This window comes from Xiphophorus maculatus, chromosome 4, assembly GCF_002775205.1.
Source record: "Xiphophorus maculatus strain JP 163 A chromosome 4, X_maculatus-5.0-male, whole genome shotgun sequence".
Taxonomy (NCBI): Eukaryota; Metazoa; Chordata; class Actinopteri; order Cyprinodontiformes; family Poeciliidae; genus Xiphophorus; species Xiphophorus maculatus.
The window spans coordinates 2,434,578-2,450,101 of NC_036446.1; the positions used below are offsets into that span (position 1 = coordinate 2,434,578).

The 15,524-nt window shown below is 38.8% G+C and overlaps 1 protein-coding gene across 3 annotated transcripts in view; it reads right to left on the minus strand.

Annotated features, from left to right (window-relative positions):
• The window catches only part of LOC106699890 (zinc finger protein 3-like), a 30,746-nt gene that overhangs the window by 7,065 nt on the left and 8,157 nt on the right, over positions 1–15,524 (minus strand). For 2 of the 3 annotated variants that reach the window (XR_002752654.1, XM_023332652.1), the window contains exons 5-9: positions 10,955–11,529; positions 10,004–10,213; positions 9,340–9,463; positions 7,410–7,643; positions 3,411–3,957 (exon numbers count right to left, since the gene is read on the minus strand). Coding sequence is in view for 2 of the 3 variants with exons in the window: in XM_023332652.1 (XP_023188420.1) it covers positions 3,443–3,957; positions 7,410–7,643; positions 9,340–9,463; positions 10,004–10,213; positions 10,955–11,529 (1,658 nt within the window). In the remaining variant the exon portion in view is untranslated. Of the gene's footprint in view, positions 1–3,264; positions 3,958–7,409; positions 7,644–9,339; positions 9,464–10,003; positions 10,214–10,954; positions 11,530–15,524 lie in introns of those variants that run through there. The other variant, XM_014472156.2, reaches the window with a different exon arrangement.

Here is a 15,524-nt window from a genome sequence, read left to right on the forward strand (position 1 = left end):
TCAATAAAATTTATTTGTACAGTGCTTTATATCATAAATACAGCATGTAGTCAAGAACTGTGAAAACCAATATCAGACATTACACTGCAAAAACACAAAATCCTACCAAGTATTTTTGTCTAGTTTCTAGTGCAAATATCTTAGTTCACTTGAAATAAGACAAAACTAACTTAAAAATAACTTCAGCAGGAAATAGGAGTTTGTTTTAACTCAGTAATTCCCTAATATTGATGAAAAACGTCTTGTTCCAATTGGAAGATTATTTCACTTATAGCAAGATGTTTTCCTCATGTTATTAGTGCCAATAAAACTGGAACTTTTCCATTAATACTCAGAAATTATTGGATTGAAACAAGCACTTATATCTTGCTGAAGTCATTTTTGTCTTATTTCAATTGTACAAAGAAATTTGGTAAGATTTTAGGGTTTTGCAGTGTACATTTTTGTCAAGTGTCATCATTAAACTCATCAACGTGGATCAAATATGTTGATCAATTTTCCATGTATTACTATCTAAAAGCAATTCTAAACATGTGGGTTTTTAGTGTTGATTTAAAGAAACTCAGTGTTTCGGTTGTTTTTCAGTTTTCTAGTAGTTGGTTCCAGAATGGCTTGAATTTAAATGATCCTTCTTTTAATAATTTTATGTTCTGCCTGGCTGCTTCTTAGTTTTACTGACGATATTTCCCGTGAGAGCCTGACTCTGGAGAGATGAACTGCAGCTTCAGTCTCCAAACAGAGAAACAATTACATGGCGAATGCCTTAAAACCCAACAGGGACCCAATGTGTGCAGCTTCTTTTGATTTCCATTTCTTATTTTATTTTCAAAGAACAATATCTTTGAGCGATCCTTTTTTCAACTTCTACTCACACATTTTGGTGCAACAGAAATAACACTCGCTGGACTCTTTATTATGCAACACATGAAATCCATTGCAGTTCGAAACAAGGTCCTCCTGAACAAGACTGGCATTTAATTACAGGTTTCTCCCTGCAGTCAGAGTCCTTCAGGGTGGAGAGCTTTCTCTGAGTGTTTGTCATCGTGCAGCAGGAAGAGGATTCAACGCTGCAGATCACGACGAGCTATTTTCACATTTACATAAACGGCTTTGATGCAGAAGTTGTGTAATGTACGATCTACATCTGATAAAAGATTTCCATCTGCTTGGCTTTTCTGAGGCGAGGAGATGTGAACTTTACATTTATTTTAAGCCCGTTTATTTTTGACAGCAAGTTTCTGACGGCTAAATAAAGCAATCAAAGGTTTATTTAAAAATAAACCAAACTAACAGCCTTGAAACTATTCATTGCCAAGTTTTTACATTGAAACCACAAATGTCTTGTTTTTGTTTGCATTTTATTTCATACAAATATTTATGTTCAGCCCAGTTGAACTTTGTCTCCACCTCCTTCAAACATCTACAGACTGAAGTTTTTAGTCCTTTCCTCTTTGCAAAATAGATCAAACTCAATCTGATTGGATGGAAAACGTCTATGAACAAAAATGTAAAAGTGTTGCCACTCAATCTTAGAGTAAAATACTCTGAAATGAAAAATGTTATAAACAACAAAAAGCTTTTATCTATTAGAAATCATGCTTTTTGCTCTCTTTTTGACAAATTTTCATAATCCTTGCACTCAAATCTGCATTTTATTAGTAAAATAATAAAAACCACAACAAAACACAACTAATGTTTTAAAAAGAAATAGTGACCCAAATCCTGGTTTTGTTGTAAAAAATAGACATAAGTATTATTAAAAAGTAACAAAAAATTTCTCTTCTTATTATTTGGCACATATGACAAAATGTTTGGACATCTGACCGGAACCACGGTGAGAAATAAATTACATAAAATACTTGAGTTTTAAAACTCAGACCTGAACTTCCAGAAACACATAAATGAATCTACAAAGTCGGCCTTCTATCACCTGAAGAACATTTCCAGGATTGAAAGACTCCCAGAAATATCTAGACAATTTTATGCTCCATTAATCTGGAACAAACTTCTATAAAACTGCAAAACAGTCGAAACACGGGCTAAACTGAAGGCTAAAACCCCACCTGTTAGAGTTCCTTTGATTCATAATAACTGGAACACTGATCAATATATTTGATGTATATTGATAAATTTGATGACAGTACTTGACAACATGTGAAGCTTTTTGATGTTTTTATGGTATAAAACACTTTGCAACCTTTACAAACATAAAGATTCGTTTTCGCCCTCAGTCCAGCAAAGCAAATTCATTTTCATTGGTTTCATTGGTGGCCATGCTAACTAGCCTTAGCATTTATGGCAATCTATGCTGTGGTTAGCTTTAGCTTAGCAGAGAGCAAGTGTGAGGGGTGAACATGAGAGGGAATGACAGCGTCAAAACCCTCCTAGCTCTGGGCGTGCTGTGGTGGCGTAGTGGTTAGCGCGACCCACATTTGGAGGCCTTGAGTCCTCAACGCAGCTGTCCCAGGTTCGATTCCCGGACCTGGCGACATTTGCCGCATGTCTTCCCCCCTCTCCTGTTAGCCTACTTTCATATAAGGAACACTAGAGTCCCTCTAGTCCCTCAAAAAAAAACACCCTCCTAGCTTTGACTGATTATTTCTGAACAAATATTTTGTTAAATTTTATACTGATATAATAATAATTTAAATAAATTTATTTAAAAATGTGGGTTTTTTTTTTATAAAAGTCATATACTGCAGCTTTAAGCCCTTGAAAATGTGTTAAAGGGGTGACATTATATACTTTCCAGGCACACAGAATCATTATATAGCATAATCAACTAACTATGTTACCTTCAGTTGTTATAAAATGCTAAATATATCAAATATGATGTAAAATAAATTTCACTTCCTGATTTATCATCTTGAAATTGGACCAGCAGCTCTTTGTGAAGCTCCGCCTCCAGGAAATCATCAACATGGCTCCTCTATTAAACCATCAACAACATTTTTACCAGCCTGGCTCTGAGCAGCAGCTCCTATGATGAGCTCAGCAGCTCCACCAGGTGTTTGCTAATTGCTGCTGGCTAGTCTGAAGGAGCTGAGTGGGGAGAAGCTGCAACTCGAAGGCGGAGCTAAGTCCACTCAGGAGTTTTGGACAGCTGAATGGTTGCCATGGAAATTAAAGGACTTCTCAAACATGCATGGAAGAACCATGTCAACACTCCAGGTGTTTCTGATGAGGGATTAACATCAAAAACGTCAGTTTAACATAACACTGCCCCTTTGAACGCAAAAACGGCACAAAGTTAATGAAACTGAATATTTTTCAGAATTATCAGCAGTTGATCAGCTTTAATTCATTCACATCTGTTGTATGAAAGTTGCTCAAAGATAATTTTCCCTAATAAACGAGTTTAAATACAGACGAGGTCGGCTGATGGAAGGTTGATCTCATTAATCAATCACCTGACTGATCGTCGGCGTCCTCCGGCTTCGGGTTACACCGTGTCTATCTCAACAGTCTCCGCCACGCTGCAGAGTCCGTCCGGCTCCTCCTGCAGGATCAGCAGCTCTCCTAGCTGCTGCTGCCCCTGGACCAGAATGCATTGCTCCGCGCCGTCGGGCAGCACCACCTCCACCAGCTCCGGCTGCGCTCCTGCAGGCGGCTCGTCTGTGTGGACGTAAATGACGGTGTGCTGGATGTCGCCTGCAGCCTCTGATGTTTTCATAGTTTTCTCGTCTTTTTCCCGTGCTTCATCCTTTCCTCTGGTCTCCAGATGAAGCCCAGTCTTCCTTGGTCTTCCTCGGGTCGGTTTCAGGTGGCTGCAGCCCGAAGCCACCGGTTCCTCTGCGCCTGCTTTGCTCAGTTCCTCTGTCTTGGGCCGGTGCTGAGCCTCGTGCCGAAGCAGACTCTGCTTCAAGGTGTACGAGGCGCCGCAGGAGCAACTGTAGGGTTTCTCCTTCAGGTGGGAAGACCTCATGTGTCTCCTCAGTTTGGTCGCCATCGTGTAGCCTGAGGAGGAAACAAATACAGTGGGGTGAAAAGGTTCTTGCTTTATAGGACTCCAACTAATGATTATTTTAATATCTGGTTAACTGACTAATTGGTTAGTCTAAACCAGGGGTGGCCAACCAGACAAAGACCAAGAGCCACATTTTTTACCAAGTTACCGCAAAGAGCCACATCATATGCATGGGCACACATGAACATTAACCCATCCCTTCCTCATACTCATACTTTTGCTCAGCCAGATTTATTGTAAATTTGTCTGATATTCTGTGCTCAACAGTGTGGTGGGACAGTTGGACGTCTGATACCATTCGTTTTAGTTTATCGTTTTCAGGAGACAAGATTTCAACAATGTCACAGAGGCATTTTTTAATTAACTCACCTTCATTGTATGGCTTTTTGGCCCGTGCAATGTTCCAAGCCAGTTGATATGATGCAATCAGTCTCTGAGTGCTTTGTAAATTTTTGGAAAAACTTTTCCTGCTTTTCTGTCTGACTTTTCAAGGTAACCAACTTGTGCTTGCGAAGTTCAGTCCCTTTTGGAAATTCCTGGTCGATGTTAGCATGGAGTGAGCTGAAGGTTTGAAGCCTTAAAATGTGACAAGGACACCTGACATATAAGGCAGAATGGCTTTCCACTACGTTCAACAAAAAAATATAAATTCTGCCACTCTGTCAAAAACGTCCTGTGTTCATCTTCATATTTTCGTTTTCCTGTGCATTTTTTCCCTGCCATTTTGAGCGCGAAAGGTTTACTCAAATGATTTTACTCTTACTGAAAAACTGCGCACATGCGCATTTGACTAAAATACCGTATTGAACTCACGTGAAACTTGGATATTATAGCGACCCTACAGTATGTGCTAAATGTTACTGGATGTTACGCTGTTTAGAGATTAAAATTAGAGTGTATGATTTCCCATTGTCCGCGAATGCATCAGGATGGATGAGAGAGCGAGGGGGAGTGAGAGTGAGCGGAGGTTTGTGTGAGAGCAGATGGCGAACGACTGGAAAGAGTAAGGCTGCAAGAGAAACAAAGACTGTTTTTTGTTTGTGTTGTTTTTGCGTGGTTACGGCCAACAGTAATGGCGTGCTGCTGTTGTCAATAATTGACAGTTCATTTGACTACTTTTCGTCATTATTGCACGTCTGGCAGAATGCGACTATATGAACGTAAGAGCCGCATGGAACCGGTCAAGGAGCCACATGCGGCTTCCGAGCCGCGGGTTGGGCATCCCTGGTCTAAACTAATCTTACTTAATTTAGTTTAATATAAAAGACAGTGTTTACTAATACCTCAATGTAGGTTTGCTTTTTAATTTTTAAAAGTTAAATATGTTATCTCTCATGTTTTCTGCACTTGAAAAGTTTTTTCAAACCTCAAGCTTGAGACTAAAATTGCTGTTTTATCATTTAAGTATTAAAATCTTATTTAAAAAGGAATTGATTTGTTCTCTACAAGCATTTTCTCATTCAGATATTTCTTTTAGTTGTAACAGCTAATACAGAACAGGACAATATTCTATTTGATTGCTTGATATCATCATTGACAAAAACGCATGTATAAGAGAAAGCAAAAACAAAATGTATATATTTCTTAACGAACACATAAAAGCAAAAATATATATTTCTCCATTGTCAACTGTCTCTATGACCAGAAAAATCTGTTTTCTCCAGATTTTTCTGCACGTTGGGCAGAAAATATCTCGTTTGCTTCCGACTTTACTGCTAATGAAACCAGTGAAGTCAGCAGACAAGTTTTTCTTTTACTGATGAACGTTTGATGAACAGAATCTGTGAACATGTGCGGAGTCATCAGCAGCTTGTGCTTTCCAATCATGCATGCAGGACAGAGCGTCTGCAGCCTGCTGGGCGAGATAAACGGCGGCGTTTGCTTGGAGGAGGAAGAGGTCGGGGAATTGTGCCGGTTTGTGCTTCACGCCCCCCAACTGGCTTTATCATCAACTCATGTATCGCTGCTTCGCCTCAGCTGCAGTTTTTCCGCCCTGAAACTCCTCTAACTCCATGATGAAAGGACAAAACTGAGGCATAAAATGTATGTAAATGTCTCTCAAAGCTTTAAAATATAAGCTACATAACATCTTTACAATAAATAACGGTGAGGAAGTTTCAAGTTGCATCTAATTTCTTTATATTTTATGCTAAAGCAGTGCTGATCAGCAGTGCTTCAAATTTTCTGAAGGTCGTTCACATTTTCTCTTTTCACATTTTTTATAAGCCCAATACTCTTCTGTATATAAATCTAGTTGTCTGTGTGGAGACGTCAATCTGAGGACTGCAGTCATGAAAACCAGAAACTGATGGTTTGGCAATAAAACTAGTCTAAATGACACAGAACAACCTGCAGAGGGCGCCACTGAATACATTTTGTCATGTTTCAACCACAGACTTCAATCGTATTTTATTGGGATTTTATGTGATACAACGACAGTGTTATCTTAAAAATGATTCATGGTTTTCACATTGTTTTACAAAGAAAAATCTGGAAAGTGTGGCATGCATTTGGAAAATAAAGAGACCACAGGGAAAGGAAATGGAACTGCTGCGTAAACAATCACTTCAAAATAAGAGTATGAACATAAATGCCGATAACCAAAACTTCAAGACAGACGTTGAACTTCGTTCAACTGAAAGTTTACAAAACAATCAAGTCAATTAGTGTTTTAGAATTGATCTGGAAAAAAATGTATTTGGAGAAGCTAAGTGCACTTTTTCAAAGTTAGCAAACGCGCTACATAAAAATGAGCTGCTTTAGTGGGTTAGCAGAAGTGTGCTCACAACTGTCTGGAACGATGTAATGATGTAAATTAGCTTTTAGAGTTTTAAAAATATTGCAGGGAAGTTAAGTGCAACAATTGTTTTCAAAGTTGGCAAAAGTGCTAAACGATAAATTTGTTTTGCTATTAATGGATTAGCAGATTAGCAGAAGTGTGTAAATCCACTGTTAAAGCCTCAGTATTAAATCTGAAATGCAGTTCAGCTCAAAACTATTCATACCCCTGGCTGCTATGTTTCAGGCTGGGTGGAAACTGATGATGGGATGTAGGCTGAACGGTAACTGAAGATTTAAATACATCAGAGGAGTCTGATTAGGGTGATACATCTAAACGTTCTTTTGCTGGATTCATGTCATCTTAAACTCCTCGATCTTCAAAGTTTCCTGCTAATAATCATCCTTCACCTCAACAATGAAGCTACAGCAACAATGTGGATCGTTTTTTAGCTTTTGTTAGAAATTTCTTATTTTTTCAAAAGCCTGAATCTCTCTTTACTTTTAGTTTGGAGTCATGACAACCATAATAAAAAATTAAAAAACAGTTTTTCTGAAAGAGGAAGGAAAATCAATCTGGGCTCAGAAAAACAAGGAAGAAGATATGAGATGATTTTCTTTACATGCAGAACTTGTTTGATTGTGTTCAGAGTGACATCTTCACCTTTGCCACAGATTGAGCAGCGATGGGGTCTCTCTCCGGTGTGCAGCCGCTCATGGTATCTCAGACTGTGGGGGTCCCTCAGAGATTTCCCACAGTAGCTACAAAGAAATCCTCCCTCAGTGTGGGTGAACATGTGCCGCTGGAGATCCGACTTCTGAGTGAAAGTCTGCAGGCACTCAGGGCAGTGAAATGGTTTCTCCCCGCTGTGAACCCTCAGATGGCTCTCCAGGTTCCCTGAGGCCGACAGACAGGAAGGCATGAATGAAGATGCATCTGTCCGACAATGTGAAACAAAATAAACCAGTAATCAGTGCTGTCTCTCTGATGGATGGGAGACAGAAGGAACTGATCAAAGAAGTTTCCTGTGAAACTAAAAAGAGGAAAAAACTGTTTGGTCCAAGTCTCCACTTGATGATAACTGAATCCACATAAATCCCAAAAGCAGCAAACTTCTTTTAACATGAGCCAAACTTATCAACAACAGAGTTCTTGTAGGCAAAGAAATATATAAAAATTAAAAACTAAATTAAAGTTTAATTGAAAATTTTCTCAGAAAATTCTTAGAATTTCAGAAATTTTAGGAATTTTCACCAGCAGTAACTTTTGGCTAGGAGTCTTTGTAAATTTGGCCCTGAAATGCTCTCAATTCAACCACAATTTTTTATCTTGATTCCCCTGGAATTAGCATAATTAACACTGAATATGAGTAAATAAGGGAAAGGTCTAAAATATCTACATGGAGTTCATAAAATGAGTTACCTTTGTCGGTGCCTTGTGGATAGGAAAATAAATAAAAGACGACGACTAAATTTCAGAGAAAAAATAATAATAAATTCAGAGATTAATCTCAAAAATCTTCAAGAAGAACTCAGAAATCTTTGAGTTTAAAAATTCAAAAACTTCAGAGAAAAAAAGTCTGAAATTTTCTAGTAAAAGCCCAGGAAAATTCAACGTTTTCAACGGCATTGTGTTGAAGTCTCCCATATTTATGGTAGTTAAGTTTGGCTGCCTAATTTAACAGGTCACCAAGAAATCTTGAAAATGACCAGAGGAAGCAATAAAGTTGCCAATTTGGCACCAAAACACATCTTCACTAAACTATCTCCAAGCAACAAATCAGATTTCACACTAAATGCATTTCTTTTCCAGAGTCCTTCGGTTTCCATGGCAACGTCACAGGGTAACCTCAGTCATGTTCTCCTTTTGCTTCTTTTGTTTAATATAATAAGAAAAAAGGAGTGAAAATCAAACAATAATTCAAGCAAAGAAAAGTCAGGAGGTGAACAAATGTCTGTACTGAAGGTAAAAAATATCTGCCAAGTTGTTAATTTTTAAAAACCAATTTCTGTGAGTTAAGAGCTGAGAACAAAAATTATCACGCCTTTGTGAGGTTTTTAAAACGGAGCTGACTGTCTAGACTTATCAGTTCAGTTGTTCTGATCTGACAGAAAATGAACTGGGATGATTCATCACACGTTACAATGAGGTGCATCTGGAGGTCAGCAGCTAATTACAGTCACATTATTCCAGGAAAGTCTCAGCGCTGCTTTCTGCTCATCAAAAAACAAACATTTACAGTCTTCAACAAAAAGCTGTTTGATCGGTGGAAAGTAGATTTTAATTAAAGAAATATCCTATTGTACAAAACTACTTTAAGACGGACGGACGGACGGATGGATGCTGTTTGTAGTTAATCTGGTTTCTTTCCATACTTTTCCAGACCTGGAACATTATTAATCAGAAACATTTCCTGACTGTGCAGAAATCTTGTATGTAAATCAAACATTAACTATTGGAATATTTTTCAGTGTTTTTCATCAAATCGTTGGTTTCTCCTCGTTCAGAGCCTTTGACCGGCCATCTATCAGAGACACAGAGGCGATCAGAGCCGACCGCAGCTGCAGCATCACACCTGCGGAGCCGGCATTACCTTTCTGACTGAAGCGCTTCCCGCAGTGCTGGCAGATGTGTGGCTTCTCTCCGGTGTGCAGCTTCATGTGGTTCCTCAGGGAATTGGGGTTGGCCAGCTGCTTGGAGCAGACGGAGCACTGCACCTGGGAGACAGGGGAGAAAATGGGTCAGAAGGCTGGTTGGGTTGGGAATAAACAAGCTGGGATTCAAATTAATTTGAACAGAACAGGAGAGGCGTCAGTAGCTGCATTTAAATGTATCCGTAGGATAGCACAAATTGAAATTACAAAAATAAATTATCTTAAATGAAACACACCAATTTGGAAAAAAAGTTATTTTTCTAGGATGGGATGGTTTTTCTACCAAATTGAACTAGACACTGAGCTGCAATGGAAACATTTCTTTTTGCATCAGACGAGTCGCATGACCAACAGCCAGATGTTTCTGGTGGAAACGATGAAGAAGGCAGGAAGCAGTAGAGGGATTATGTCTTTTTTTTAGACAATGTGCAGCTGTCATGATGTTTAATTATCTTAATTCACGTGATTTTAATCTAATTTCTTATTTAATTGAAACATAGCAATCATTAAATTGTGTTTTTGGACTTTAGCAGAATAAAGACAAAGATTTGTGCATATTTGTAATGGAAATGCAGCAAGTGAAACCATCCTGATTGTTGCTACCTTTGGCGACAGCATGTAGACCTTCCTGCTGCAGTGCAGCAGGCGGTGGACGCGCAGCGAGGGGCGTCGTGCGAAGGATTTCCCACAGTTCTCACAGGTGTAGGGTTTCTCTCCGGTGTGCAGGACCAGGTGCTCCTTCAGATCCCGCTTCAGGCCGTACGTCTTTTCACAGTGAGGACAGGAAAATGGCCGCTCGCCTTTGTGACTCAACTAAAAACAAATCATTTGTCTTAGCACCTCTTCTTTTCTCCGACACGACAAAAAAGAATCATCCAGAGGAAAACTATTTTAGAGGAAACCTACAGATTGTTTGCTTTCAGAATCATATATTTCATCTAGTGTTTTATTACTGGTAGAGCTGCCTTGTATTCATACCCTTTTTCTTTTTGTTAACTACAAACTTAAATGTATCTAATTGTGATTTTATGATATAGATGTTTGCATCATATTTTCTCTGAATATTTTCTCCAGAAAGTAGAGGAAACACTTCCGCTAATGTGCTAGTAGCAGAGCTAATTTCAAACTCTAATTTATTTAGCTGTTTTGTAAACTTCCACTGAATAAAGTTCAATATTTGTGTCCAAGGTTTAATTATTTTTCATGTCATTAGACATTTTTATGCATGTTCTAATTTTGAAGTCTGTTTACGCAGCTGTTCCATTTCCACTCCTCACATTCTTGTCTGACTTTGTTTAAAGAAACTTTTTTAAGCAAATGGCAAGTGCACAACAAACAAGTATAGGTATACAGAGGTATACAGAAAAATAGAACATTTGTGTAAACAAATGTCCAGGGTGTTCATTTAACAAACACATGCAACAACTCACAGCAGAGTGATACCAGTTTTGTTTTCTTTTGCTTCAAAGCAGCAGCAGACTAAATCAAAAAATTCTTTCCTTAAGTTTCATTTAAACTTACAAATAAAACAAACATAATTTCTGTATCTGTTACCTGATGGGCTCTGAAACTTTCCGATGAGGTATAGTTTTTCCCACAGTCTCGACAGCGGAAGGGTTTCTCATCTGTGTGGCTGAACTGGTGTTTCCGGAGGTGACCGAGCTGATAGAACCTTTTCCCGCAGCTGGAGCACCGGTACCGTCTCTCTCTGACCTCTGGCTGCCACCCGGCGGCCGGGGAAACCTCGGGCGCCTTGGCCGAGTCTTTGCTTTGTCCCTCGGTCAGTTTGGACGAGTCGGACGCAGGATGGCGCCTCGATCCGGTGGACATGCAGTGAAACAGCCGCGGTTTAGCAGCCAGACGGGAGCTGGAGCGAATAGGCGGAGGAGCAGGAAGGTTTGGTTTGTCTGTCAACCTGTCCTGCTCTTTCTCACGGTCTGAGTTCGGCTCACATGAGACGGTTTTCCTCCTCCTGGTCTTCCTCTGAGGGGAAGGACGAGGCTTGATGACACTGGGGTTCTGTCTGCGATGATCTTCCTCATCCTGTAGAGTTTTCTTCTTCTCTTTGAGCTTTTCCTCTCCCAGCGTGTTTATTTTGTTGCTCTCTGGCTCCTGCTTCATGTTCGTATCTGTCCAACAAAACAAGACAGTAGTTATTTACCAAAAACTTTTACAGAGAATAGATTTAAAAATACTTCTGTTCACTCAATGTCTTAGCAACAAAATAAATTAAAGATCTGCTGTTGTTGAATCAACCTTCCAGACCTCTCAGGTCTTCAGGTTCTGGTTCTGGTTCTGCTCTGCATCCAGAACCAGAGCTAAACACAGAGAAGCTGCATTCAGCTTCTACGCACCACAAATCTGGAACACATTTCTAGAAAACTGCAAAACAGATGAAATACCGAGTTCCTTTAAATCAAGACTAAAAACCCACCTGGTTGCAGTTGCTTTTGATTAATAATAATTGAAAGATTGATCAGCATATATGATACGTATTGATGATTTTGATGAAGGCTCTCGACAAAATGTACTGGTTGTTAATGGTTTCACAACTGGTGACTATGATGAGTTTCTGATGCTTTTTTATATTTTAGTGATGTAAAGCACTTTGATCTGCCTTGTTGCTGAAATGTGCAATAAAAATAAACTTCCTTGAACTTGTTTGATCCAAGGAAAATACGCAGAAAAATGCAAAGCAGATTTTTTTCAGATTGTTTTGAATTCAAACCAACACATTTTTTAACCGTTAAATTTTTCTAACAGGACTAATATAAATGCCATATATTCAAAACTTGACTAAAGGCCTCAACATGGAACATCTTAAGACTCCAAAGTTTTTTCTTAGCTCAGTTAAAGAACAATTTAAACTCACATGGATACGTCACCAGACGTGCAGTTGAAGGACGTTTTCAAATTCCTCAAGCAAAAACTTTCTCTAATGAACTTTTACTTACAAAGCAATGAAAGAAATAAAACTCTTTATAATTAACCCTCATAAAAGCTGAACAGAAGTCAAGTTTTAAAAGGAGAAGCCATTTAGGAGCAACATACTTACAACTGAAATGGTTAACTATTGTACATTTTATAAATCAATCAACATTTTGTATGAGCTGTAATTATTTTTTTAATATTTCTGTAAGATCTATTTAATATTTCACTGATTTCCACTGTAAAATATTTTTCATTTTGAAGACCAGCTTCCTGGCTGTCAGGCCCAGCTAATAGGGATCCATTGTTATAATTTCCTGACTTAGAGACACCTAACAAATTAGTACAAATCAAAAATGAATGAAAGTCTCAAGGACAAATTTTCCTCCACATAAAAATGTGCAGAAAGGCCTTTAAGTCATGTGCTGATTTTCAAGGACGCTCCACTCTTTGCAGCTTCAGGCTGTTTTCTTTGTTGTTCTACGTCTGATTTTCTGCTACAACATCAGTGAAGATGGAGCAGCGAATCCAGTGTATTGTAGAGAGAAAGGTGCAAAAGTTTCGTTGCAGCATAACGCTGTGTAGTAACTGTGTTTTTGGCACTTTTACTGACATTTTTGAAACAAGTGAATCCACTGAAAGATGAGAAACAGAGACACCAGAAATGTCAAAATGTATGGAAGAGAATCAGGGCCAAACAAAAAAAAATCTGACTTTTGATCTCAGAAGATTAAAGTCTGAACTTTCTGAAAAAAGTCACAATTCAGAGAAAATAGTTTGAATTCTGAGTAAAAAGTTACTTGTTCAGTGACTCTAATCCTCTTCCATACACATGTGAGGTCTGGAGTGTGTTTTTATTTCCTTGCATTTAAATGATACTATTATTATGTTATATCCAGAACTGGTTCCACTATTTTGCTAAAAATGATGTGAGTGATGTGCAAGTTTCAAACAACTAATTTGTATTTCCTTCAGTCTGATGTGGATAATTATTTCTGAATGAAAATATGCAACATTATAGCATATTTCTCCCTTTTTGTCATAGTTTGGTCTGGTCCTGCCACACACAGCCTGGAGTGATTATATGTGTTTTTTCCTCTTCATGATGTCAGGATGTGATTTATACTCCAGAGCGACTTATAGTCCAGAAAATATGGTAATTCGCTTTGTGAACTGTTTTTGATATTAAATTTGTATTCAGAGATTCCACTGCAGGTTAAAAAGTAAGTTTTTGTAAAAAAAACCCATCTTCCACATGTTTGCTTCATCAAAGACATTCCTTTCCATAAAGATCAAATTTGTGGAGTTCAAAACTAAAAGTTATTTTACTGAAGTTCCTTCATCTCACCTCTTTGTGTTGTCTGCAATATAATAACACGATAAAACAGATTAATGTTTATGGTTGTAAACATTAATCTGTTTATAACAAAATGATTTCAACTTGAATACTTTTGAAGGACATTTTATTAGATTCTTCCTGATGATTTTCCTGCCACTGGATGTTTCTGTGCTCATGAAGCAAAACAAGAAACTGTTTAATAATTGGTTAATTAAAAAAACTTATTGCTTCTGTGAATTGAATTATGTTTCAACCCTCTCATCAAATAAAATGTTTATTTTGTATGCAGATGTATTAAGAAAGGATGTTTAATGTTTGCATTCAGTTTCATTTCTTCTTTTCATTCTTTCATCATTTCAAAGCTCATTTCATCACCACGTTATTATTATTATTCCCGTCTGCTTCTCTTCAAATCCAACATGACTTCCCTGCAGCCATCCGCCGCCTATCTTATTATCTTTAATTTAGTATTTCTAATTGTTTTTAAAGACGCATTTCAGATCTACACTCCCAATCTGTCTGAATCAGCGCGCTAAGAGAGGGAAGCTAGTTTAATAATACATCCACAGCGCGCTGCTGCAGGGCTTTTCTTCCTCATCGTCGCATCAATCGCAGCACTTAAAAGCTCTGCCAAGCAGAAACAATGAAGGATTAGCAGAGCTGGAGAGCGTCCAATTCTAACATGACATACGCGCTCCTACAAATACCTCGGGCTGTGGCTGGACAGTAAACTGGATTGGTCAAAACACACTAGCCACCTGTATGGGAAAGTGCAGAGCAGGATGTACTTCCTGAGGAGACTGCGGTCCTTTAACATCTGCAGCAAACTGCTCTGGATGTTCTACCAGTCTGTGATTGCCAGTGTCCTCTTCTACACCGTGGTGTGCTGGGGAGGCAGCATATCCAAGAAGGACACGTCCAGACTGGACAAACTGACCAGGCGTGCCGGCTCTGTGGTCGGCATGAAGCTGGACTCTCTGGTGACGGTGGCAGAGGCGAGGACACTGAACAAACTGCTGGACATCATCAACGATAGCAGCCACCCTCTACACGCCGTCATCAGCAGCCAGAGGAGCCGGTTCAGTGACAGACTGCTGCTTCCCAAGTGCCGGACCAATAGATTTAAGAACTCTTTTGTCCCCCATGCCTTCAGACTGTACAATTCCTCATTGGGGGGGGGAGGTGACACAGGACAGAGGGTAGAAGGAGTAGTGACCCCTTGTATTTTTCTCCATACTTATCAGGTCAAACCACATAGTGCAATACGATATCACTGGTCAATCTATCTGCCAAATTCTTATATTTTTTTGTGTTGTATTTATATTTACTTATATTCTATATTCTTGTTTCTTATTTCTTGTTTCTTGCATAATTTAAGGTTTTTCTTGCATAATTTAAGGTTTTGGTTACTCACATTTGGTGTGTACCTTAGTATTTAATTTGTATTCTTTTGCACTTTTGCTTACTGTGTGTTATCTCTGTTTTTTGCCTGGGAGCTGCTGGTAACTTCAATTTCCTGAGGGAGTCTTCCCAAGGGATCAATAAAGTACAAGTCTAAGTCTAAGTCTAAGTCTAATGGTTTTGTTTTCTTGCTTAGTTTTCATTTATCTCAGCAGTGTCAAACTCCAGTCCTCCAGTCGCTGTCCTGCAGTTTTAGATGTGCCACAGATACAAAACACTGGAATGAAATGCCTTAATGACCCCCTCCTTGTGTAGATCAGTTCTCCAGAGCCTTAATGACCTAATTATTCTGTTCAGGTGCTGCAGCAGAGGCACATCTAAAAGTTGCAGGACAGCGGCCCTCGAGGACTGGAGTCTGACACCTGTGATTTATCTGATAATGAAATTATTCCTCTT